This window comes from Helianthus annuus, chromosome 12 (assembly GCF_002127325.2).
Source record: "Helianthus annuus cultivar XRQ/B chromosome 12, HanXRQr2.0-SUNRISE, whole genome shotgun sequence".
Classification (NCBI taxonomy): Eukaryota; Viridiplantae; Streptophyta; class Magnoliopsida; order Asterales; family Asteraceae; genus Helianthus; species Helianthus annuus.
In genome coordinates, this window is record NC_035444.2 from 16,411,134 (window position 1) to 16,422,160 (window position 11,027).

Genomic DNA, 11,027 nt, shown 5'->3' on the forward strand with positions numbered 1-11,027 from the left:
ATCCGTAACATAGTCAAGGCTGCGAAACCTCGCACGATTGATGATGCGGTGGATTTAGCCAATACTCTGACTGACGAACTAGTACGGACAAGAGAAGAAAATAGAAGGAAGGAAGTAGCCCAAAAGATTACCCAGGTAATCCGTTCGGATAACCATAACAATTTCAAGAAAGGAGGGAATGGGCAATCTGATGGGTTGATAAAATTCCATAGCTTAATGGTTTTAATTTCGGTTAATTACACGAAGTTACTTTCTAGAATACACTACTTTGATGTGGTTTGTGTTTTGCAGACATTGATGGGTTTAAGGTGCATTTTAGAGATTTACCGAAGCTTTGGGCGGATGCTAGAGAGAACATAATTGAAGAAAATGCAAAAAGAGGCAAAACGGAGCTGAACTTTGCGTCAGAAACAGTCCAAACTTCATTTTGGCTTATCCTGAGCTAGAAAATGAGTTTCGGGGCTTATAATATATGCATTTGGGGTAGCTCGACGAGACGAATCAAAATATTAGGTTTTGAAAGGCCAGAAATTGACGCATTATCTTCTGCACACTGGCTGATTGGTAAAAACGGGATTTTTTAGAGAAAAAGTCAATTTTTGGAAAAAAGGGGGGTTACACTTCCCTTGAGTTTGAATACTCTTCTTGGAGCCAATACACACCATCTCTTCCACTCTCAACCACTTGATCTCCAATCTATCCATCATCCTCTCTACAACCGGAATCAAGAACAATTCATCATCATCTTCTTGATTCGAAACCCTAGCTCCACGAATTCCCCAATCCATCAATTCACTCATCCATTTACCATCACCAATCATCCAAATCCCTAACCTTCATCCATCAATCCATCTTCAAGCTTCACAATGATCCAATTCATGCTTCCAACATCCGGTGATCAAGTTTCTTCGATCATGCGTGGCTAATTCCTCGGAGGTTTCACCCCGGTGTAGGTTAATTGTAAGTCTAGGGTTAAAACATTGTTCTTGGATTGATTTTGTGACAAATTGCTTCTTGATTTGAAACTTATGATAATTGTCTTGCATTTGTATTGAATTCGTAAACCGTCGAGTGAAGATTAAACTTGACTTTATGAAATGTTTATGTGCAATTATGCCTTGTCTAGGTTAGAGTTTACATGTTCTTGGTAACGAAGTGCATTGTGGTCCGTTCTTTATAACGTTGATAGCTCTTGGCACCTAAGCCGTGTAACACTAAACTCGTTAATCGTTTTTGCAATTGAATCAATCTTAAAACGTGTAGGAACCCTAGGAATGCAATTACCGAACCGGGTGTGAAACTTGTTTTCTTATTATTGTTCAAACAATCATTTTCACTTCTTGCGTTTAGTAATCGTGAGTAGTTAATTTAGTTAATCACTTTAGTTATTCTAATTCACAACTTCCAATCAAACAAAAACATATAAAAACAATATAGCAAGCTTCATAAAAGTGACAACGTCTTATAATTCAATCAAATCCGCACACAAACCACATACTCTTCGTGGTTCGACCCCTTGCTACCACTAGCTATTTGTTAAGGGTAATTAGGGTATATAAATATTATCTTTGACCGGAGCGCGACACTCCGATCAAATTTTGGCGCCGTTGCCGGGGAGTGCGTGCGCTTTGTGTTTGGATATTGTTTGAATTTTTGTGATTAACTATTTAATTTGTTTAGCTTTCTTTTTGTACTTGTCTTTTTCCTTGTTACGCGGGGTGTGTTACTTGTGCAGGTTACAGGTAGTGCATGCGTACGCGAAATTCCGGGAGGACTTCACCTTTAGTCTACGAACCGGAAATTGAAAGACTTGCAAGAAGGAACCTAGCAAGCCGGTTAGAAGCAAGAACCAAACACCACCACTCACACCGACCATTGAAACCGTTTCAATGGCAAACCACAACTCCAACCAAGACTTTAACCCCAACCAAAACCTCAATCCAAATCAATTCCAATCCCGAGGAATCTTTTATCCCGCTCAAAACACCCAACCTATACCCCAAGAACAACCGGGTGGTAACACCAACGCAAGACCACCTACTCCACCGTTCCGAAACCAAAACACCAACAACACCCAACGAACACCTCAACAACAACCCCTTCACCGACAAGCATCGTTCCCTATCAACCTTGATGATCGGAATGTCAACTCCGATCGTAGAGGTAACCGTGATCGCGGCAATCCCGCGAATGAAGATCCGTTTTTCAACATCGACGATTTAAGGAATGCAATCCCCGATGATGAACCGTATAGTGTTCCCGGTTATCAATCGCCGGAACACGTAAGCATTCACACGGAAAATTCGGACGATGGGGGATATTACGATGATCGGGCTAATGATGATGAAGATTGGGGCTACGTGAATAGGGGAAACGTCTACAATGCTAGAAGGTATGACGATGAGGAATTTGGTTACCAAAACGCCAATTATGTTGGGGACGATGAATACGGTTACGGAGGTGGAAGAAATGATGGTTATGGGAACAACCGTCAACCACGAAACAATAACCAACGGAACCGGAACGATGGGTTTTACAACAACAACAACAACAATGCAAACCCTAACCGAATTCCTCGTTTCGTGGGAGGTGGTAACCCGAGGGAAAATCGAAGAGAGGATCGAAGAGGTGAAAGACGGGATAATCGAAGACCGGTCGATCAAGAAGTTAATGGTCCACAACGTCGTCAACAACCTCCACGGGGAGTAAATGACCGTTTCCGCCCGATAGTGATCGAGAATAATTCTCCGATAGTATGCGAAAGGAGGATGTTTGATTGTAAACCGCATTACATCAACATACTTCCTCACTTCAATGGGAGGTCCAATGATGAGCCGTACACACATTTAACGGAGTTCTCTTCCATTTGTGATACTATTGGGGGGCACAATTTCGCACTAGAGGAAGTTAAGCTTCGGTTATTTCAATTTTCGTTGAAAGACAAGGCAAAACAGTGGTTCCTTACACTTCCGGCCAATAGCATTCGCACATGGGAAGAAATGCAACAAGCTTTTCTAGATGAATACTATTCTATGGCAAAGACCGATGATGCTCGTGATGAAATTAGGTCTTTTCGCCAATTATCGGGCGAACCGTTGCATGAAGCCTTCACGAGATTTAGGGAGTTGATGCGAAAGTGCCCACATCACCAAATACAAAAGTGGGAATTGGTGAAATGCTTTGTACGTGGTTTGGATGACACGACATGGAATCGTCTCGAGTCAACTAGTAATGGAACCTTATTCAGCAATCATGAAGATGACGATTGGGAGTTCCTTGAAAGGATGAGTAAGAGGTCAAAAGCGAAAGAGTCGGCTGATCGGGCCAAAAAGCACCCCACCTCAAGGTCTTGGCCCGACTGTGATTCGAGTTCTAAGGATCGAATTGAAACATTAGAGCGGGAGTTGGCTCGCATGAAGAAAAGGGAAGTGAATGCGATGCAATACGCCGTATGTGAAGAATGCGGAGACATCCGTCATCGGACCGAGAATTGTCAAGCCACCGTAGAGGTAAATCAAGTGTATGGGGACCGAAGGCAATATGATATGAACTCCAACACTTACCACCCCGGGTTGAGGAACCATCCTAACTTTAGGTATGGTAATGCCTCCAACCAAATGAACCCGAATTTCCAATCGGGAAATCAAGGTGGGTATTCGCATCAAAATTGCCAAAGAGGTTACAATCAAGATGGTCACGGGTCGATGAATAATCAAGGAGGTGGTGGTGATTTGAGTGCCAAAATGGATGCAATGCTTTCAATGATGCAAGAGTCCAAGAAAGAGAATGAGATTCGGGACAAATCACATGAAGCATTGGCAAAGCAAGTAGGCCAACTCGCGGAGGAAGTGGCTCAAATGAGAGGAAACATTGGAAAGCTTCCAAGTGACACTACGATGAACCCAAAGCATCAAAGTTCAAGCACAGGCAATGTGAGGAATGTGCACATCAGCGCGGTAAGTCTTCTTTCAAATGATGAGGTTTGTAGTAGTGTTGAAAACATTCCACCACCACAATGCGTTGATGGTATAGTGGAAAATACAAGTGATGAGTCGGAAAGTAAAAATGAACAACAAACGATTTCACAAAATAAAACTGAAAACATGAATAAAAATTCTTTTTGTGAAAATTGTTTAAATCAAATTAACCCGATTAATGCATCAAAGCTTAAAGATCGGTGCCCACCAAAGGATGAGAGGTGGGAAATCTTTAAACAAGCAAAAATTAATTTGTCGTTGCTTGATGACATTAAAAAAGTTCCGGCTCATGTGGAATGTTTGAAAGAGTTGAGCATTGAAAAACGGCACAACAAATTACCCAAATCGGTTGATTTGATTTCTCATGTTAGTGCCGTTTTATCAAGTGCGCTCCCCCAAAAAGCTCAAGATCCGGGAGATCCTCTTATTCCAATTCAAATTGGAACATTTAAAATTGAGAGGGCGCTCCTAGATCTTGGAGCTTGTGTGAGCATCTTGCCCGGGAGTTTGTATGACCAATATGATTTTGGTCTATTAAAAAAATTTGATACTCCCGTGGTATTGGCCGATCAGACTCCCACGCATCCAAGGGGGATGGTTGAGGATGTGATTGTTAAGGTAGATGATTGCTACTACCCAGTTGACTTTTTAGTAGTAGACTATGTTGGGTGTGTTGAGGACACCCAACCGGTAGTCATACTGGGTAGACCGTTCCTGGCAACTGCTAACGCCATAATAAATTGTGCAACGGGAACGGTAAGCATAAAGTTTGGGGACCGGAAATTAAATTTAAATGTTTTTCCAAGTTTTACTAACCCACTCGATGAGGGTAAGTGTCCTAAAAAGGACATGAATCCAAACAAAAAGGTATGTGCTATGGTTGGTAGGTTTGGAGAAACAAAGAAGAAGACGGTCAAGAAGAAGAAGGCAAATAAGTCGCCTCAAGAAAAGAAGAAGGAAGAGGAGGTGATGAAGTTTGGACCGTTTGGCAACAAATGGTATGAATCACCGGTGGGTGATTTTGAGGAGTTTGTGGGCGGCCAGCACGCCATTCGACCACCATGAGGTGGTAAGTTAATTGTTGTTGTATATTTCCTTTCACAATTCGTTTTAGTTTATCTATTTAGTGTAGTTTAGTATTAGTTTTTTTTTTTTAAATCATGATAAACACTTAAAAAATATATATAAAAAAATAAATAATAATAATAAAAAAACAATTGTTCAAAGTGATGTTGTTTTTAATACTAATAAAAAAATAAAAAAAGGGGCTGAACTTGAGTGAAAACAACAGCACACTAATAATGATAAAATATATTTAGTAGTCAAAGTTGACATCATATGTCAACATCATCGTTCTCACAGCAACATTAATCTGCAAAACTGAAAATTCAGCTGAAAAAATTGAAAAAAAAAAATTAAAAGTTGGCCACTGATTGAGCGTCAGCGACGCCGACATCACCGTCGTCGACGGTTATTCACCAAGTGGCGTCGGCCACTTCTCGCGTAGGCAGGAATACAAGGCGTCGGAGGTTTTTGTTGAACTTTGATGGCGTCGCCGACGCCGGAATAGCCGTCGCCGACGGCCGTTTAAAGAGTGGCGTATGCAGGGGAGATTGGCGTCAGATGTATATGCGTTACCCAGTTGCCGTCGCCGACGCCGGAGACACCGTGGCCGACGCGAAGTGCTCCGGCATGATGCTGAAGTCAATTTTTTTCTCTCCTTTGCTTCTGTCAAGCTACACACACCCGACCTAGATCTTCTAAACATTCACCTAAGTTTTTGAAAAAAAAACAAAAAGAAAAAGAAAAAAAGAGGTGAATATTTTTGTGGTGTCTGTTCTTCGTTTTGTGAGATTCCAAATCACCCCAAGTCTTCACCCGCTTCTCTTAAAAACCCGATCCATAATCACCTTTTATTACAAATTTTTAATTTTTAATAATGGGTGGGTAGAGTATTGTATAATAGATTTAAATTAGTAGATTTTATGTAATGTGTGTTTGTGAGTGCAACTTTATTTATATATAGACTAGGCTATCACCCGGGAACATCCCGGGATAGGGAAAATTATATTTGAAAAATCAAATACATAGATAAAATTAGTAAACTAATTGGTGTGTTCTTTCCCGTCCTAACAAAATCTTTTATTCGGTTTTAGTAATATTCCAATTTGTTCTCCATGAGTGTTTAAAGGTTTAATGTGGAATTATTAACTTTTAGGTTAAGAGTGAAATATAATTATAATAATGTTCGTAGATGGTGAAGATATTTCTATGTGATGATTGTATGAAGTTTTCAAAAGTGATATTTGTTGATGTTTAATAATGCTCTGTAATAGCGGTGATATTCGGTCGAGATAGCAAAGGATTAAAAACATATTTACATAATCCCCGTTAACTTTTGTAAAACGGCTATGATATAGTCAAACTCATTTAGTATGATAGTATTTTTTTTAAACCTTACTAATTAAATGAAAACAGAAAATAAATATAATTATTAAATTGAAATATGTTTACAGCTTTCACTGGCATTTTGAAAAGATTTGGGTATTTTTGGATACACAGTTATAAATAGTGTATAAAATCTTTTAAATTACTAATAAAAATATTAAGTTAAATAGGAAAGTTGTGTAAACGTATATAAGTAAATTTGAGTAATATATTTTTTATTTACATATGGAATTATAGTAATAGAAAATGTAACTATACCAGGTTAATGGGCCGCTTTATAAAAATTGATTGGGCCGGTTTATAAAAAATAATCCACAATCACATATAACAACAAATACTGGCCTACAAATTTAGTTTGTAAACTATCATTGGGCCGTCCAAATATGTAAACTATCATTGGGCCGTCCAAACTATCATTGGGCCGTCAAAACTATCATTGGGCCGTCCAAATATGTAATAAACATTAAAAGCAATACACATAATTCTTTTAATATTAAAGTAACCAAAATACAAAACACAAGACACTTAAAACAAATTATATAATTCGATAAACAAAACAGAAAATACTTTCAATTTAAATCCATTTTCCTAACGGAAAGGCGAAACGATTGTCTCCAGAAATAATGCGCCTTTAGGTCCGTTAAAGCTGTCAACGTGTTGAATGTAGTTCAAAGATTCGTTGGACATTTGAACTTCAACTGTATCTCCCCAAATACTTGTTATCAACCACCTATTTTCTTGAATTATATTCGTCCTTTGGTGCGGCTCCAACTGTTGAACTTTGCGAGCATTGCTGAAAGTATGAACCGTTATCCAATCATCATCTTCATATTTCACCAATTCTGCAATTACCTCATCAGAATATCGAACAAGAATGCCATGTAGATTGTTCGAAATTGTTATAAGATGCACTTGGCAAGGATTCACTTGAATACGTTCGGGAAAACGAAGAATACTGAACGATTCAGATACAACATCAAAAGCAACAATGTTACATTCACCAGGTGGAATCCAGTAATTTGAAACAGTGAAATAAATTGTTTTGCCCGAATAAATTCCGTGAGACCATGAATAAAAGCTTGAACCAAACAAACATCCTTTCAAGAAACTCAAGTTTCTCCATGAGTCATTATGTCGTGAATATACACGAGCAGTAACTGCGCCAGCGAAACAGTTAATATGAAGCACTTTCAGATCGTTGTGCTCGTCAACGTACATCCCACCCGTATCGTCATGTCGACCAAAATAATGACTAAAATAGTCGTCCGATATCAACTTAAAACGCCTAATCGTTGGATTCCAAAGGACGAGCTCATTCGCATCATTCCTCCTAATGCAAAGTAAAATCAGTCCATTAAACGAACCTATAATGATTAATCTTGATGGCTGGACATTGTATGGAAAAGTGACGATTTTTCTGTTATCGACTTCCAACTTGCCAGATACTATGTCGTCAACGACAATGGTATGTTCATTCAAAGAGAGCAGCTTCTTTTGTAGTAAATTTGAAAGTCGTCGAGTATGTATTAAAACAAACTTTGGTGTAGATAACTCATAACACCATTGTTTGCAAACACACTTGAATTGACAAACTACCTTTGCAGGTAGTCTCGATAAGATCTCTTCAAACATCATGTCATAACCAATACGTTCCATGATCCTTAATACTCTGATAACAAAAAAAAAAAAAAATCAAAAAACGATTGTATAAAAACTTATTGTATAAACACTTGAGAACTATCAATTGAATATCAAAAATTTTATAATAGTAAAATTTTATACAATAACCATAATAGAATAATTTTAATACTTCAAACAGGAAGTTCAAAAAATATAAAAAAAAAAGACATTAAAAAAACAGAAAATATTTATATAAAATCACCAAATCTAACCATTAACAGTAAACCTAATCAAAACAAAATCCATTAATAAAAACACTAAATCTTCAAATAAGTTTATGTCAAACCCAATACTTTCGATCACTGTACCATAACAATATAAACAAAATTCCATTGTTCAAGATTGAAGACATAGATTATTAAACTCCAGACCAAACAATCTCGAGTATTGTTTTGGTTTCCGGTTTAATCTATAGATAAAACATCAAGAAACACATACTATCCAAGTATATGATTGAAGATAATCTTATACAAAATACTTGTATAAGATTGAAGACATAGATTATTACCATAAAGAACAAATAATTTCGAGTAAAATAGATGAAAAAAATACACCAATCGGGGATGGAATCAAACATTTAACCAGAAATATTAGATGAAGACAAACAAAAGATTCATGTATGCGATTGCATGTATAGATACATAATCGGAGATGGAAAGCTTTACATTTAAAGTAAATAAGATGAAAACAATACACCAAAAACAGTCTAGGTATGAAATATGCAGGATATTACCGATGTAGATTTTGAGGTTTTTGATGATGAACTTGTTGAAGATCAATGGATTCCTTGGTTCTCGAGATGAAGCAATATAAATAACTGAAATATTGTGTGAGAGATATTACTAAAATATCGCCTATATATATATAGTCCGGTTACCCATGGATGGGCGGTTCGCATTCCTTGCATATCTCGTGGAGTTATGTTATAAGTTTGTAGGATTAATTTTAAAACTATAAAATGTATTTAAAGTGACTAATATTGGTATGACTGTACAGTAAATATTTTAAATTTGAAAATACAAACTTATACAATATGAAATTTACATATCTAATTCTTTTATTATTAAACTAAGGAACAGATAAAACACAAAAACTTGAAACAAATTAAATAGTTCGATAAACAAAAGATGAATTAGTATGAATTTAATTCTTTTATTATTAAATAAGGAACAGATAAAACACAAAAACTTGAAACAAATTAAATAGTTCGATAAACAAAAGATGAATTAGTATGAATTTAATTAAATTTTTCTATCAGCAAGGGGAAACGATTGTCTCCAAAAATAATGCGCCTTTAGGTCCGTTAAAGCTGTCAACCTTTTGAATGTAGTTAAAAGAATCGTTGCACAGTAGAACCTCAACAGTATCTCCCCAAATACTTGTTATCAACCACTTATTGTCGTGAATTATATTCGTCCTTTGCCGCGGCTCCAAATGTTGAACTATGCGAGCATTGCTGAAAGAAAATACCGTTATCCAATCATCATGTTCATATTTGACCAATTCTGCAGTTAGTTCTTCAGAATATTTAACAACAACGCCATGAAGCTTGTTCGAAATTGTTAGAAAATGCACTTGGCAAGGACTGGCTTGAATACGCTCGGGAAAACGAAGAATACTGAACGATTCAGATATAACATCAAAAGCAACAATGTTACATTCACCAGGTGGAATAAAGTAATTGGAAACAGTGAAATAAATTGTTTTGCCGGAATAAATTCCATGAGACCATGAATAAAAGTTTGAACCTAACATACATCCTTTCAAGAAACTCAATTTTCTCCATGAGTCATTATGTTGTGAATATACACGAACAGTAACTGCCCCAGCAAAACAATTAATATGAAGCACTTTCAGATCGTTGTGCTCATCAACGTACATCCCACCCGTATCGTCATGTCGACCAAAATACTGACTAAAATAGTCGTCCGATATGAACTTAAACCGCCTAGTGGTTGGATTCCAAAGGACGAGCTCATTGGCATCAGTCCTCCTAATGCAAAGTAAAATCAGTCCGTTAAACGAACCTATAATGATTAAAAAGGATGGCTCGACATCGTATGGAAAAGTTACGACTTTAACGGTTTCGACTTCCAAGTTGCCAGATACTATGTCGTCAACGACAATGGTATTTTCATTCAAAGAGAGCAGCTTCTTTTGTAGTAAGTTTGAAACTCGTCGAGTATGTATTAAAACAAACTTTGGTGTCGATAACTCATAACACCATTGTTTGCAAACACACTTGAATTGACAAACTACCTTTGCAGGTAATCTCGATAAGATCTCTTCAAACATCATGTCATCAGCAATACTTTCCATGATCCTTAATACTCTGATAACAAAAATAAAAATAAACAAAAAACGATTGTATAAAATCTTATTGTATAAACACTTGAGAACTATCAATTAAATATCAAAAATTGTATAAGATACTTTACAATAACTAACCGGGTTAGTGGAGGTGTTATGTGTAAGAATCTATGAATGAGAAATAAAGAAACGAAAAATGGGTATTTATAGGACATTCATACTATACATTGTAAATCGGTTTTTATTACTAAATTGACGAAAAATTGTTAACAAAATCTTACAAATCTGTTTTAATATTTCATATATATAAAAGTTGCTAAAAAAATATGAAATTTTATCAAAATTAGATTTGTTCTCAATAATTTCTAAATTGGTATACAACTATTTCCATAACATTTACCAATCTATTTACGTTACGATATCTTTGGAAACCTTACAATTAAGTATACGATATATTAGATATATATTAATATACTTAATATAAAAAAAAGGCAAATATCATCAAGTTAAATGTTGGTATATTATAATCAAGTTAAATGTTGGTATATTATAATCAACTTAAATGTTGATATCTCATATGAAATTAGATTGGGATTCAATCGAGATTCAATT

General features: G+C 36.4%; 1 protein-coding gene across 1 annotated transcript; it reads left to right on the forward strand.

Annotated features, from left to right (window-relative positions):
• The first annotated feature begins 2,999 nt into the window (after nt 1–2,999).
• On the forward strand, nt 3,000–5,042 carry LOC110911259. Its single transcript, XM_022155856.1, has 2 exons — nt 3,000–3,980; nt 4,167–5,042. The coding sequence occupies exons 1-2, from the start codon at nt 3,000–3,002 to the stop codon at nt 5,040–5,042; spliced, it is 1,857 nt and encodes a 618-aa protein (XP_022011548.1).
• The last annotated feature ends 5,985 nt before the right edge of the window (nt 5,043–11,027 follow it).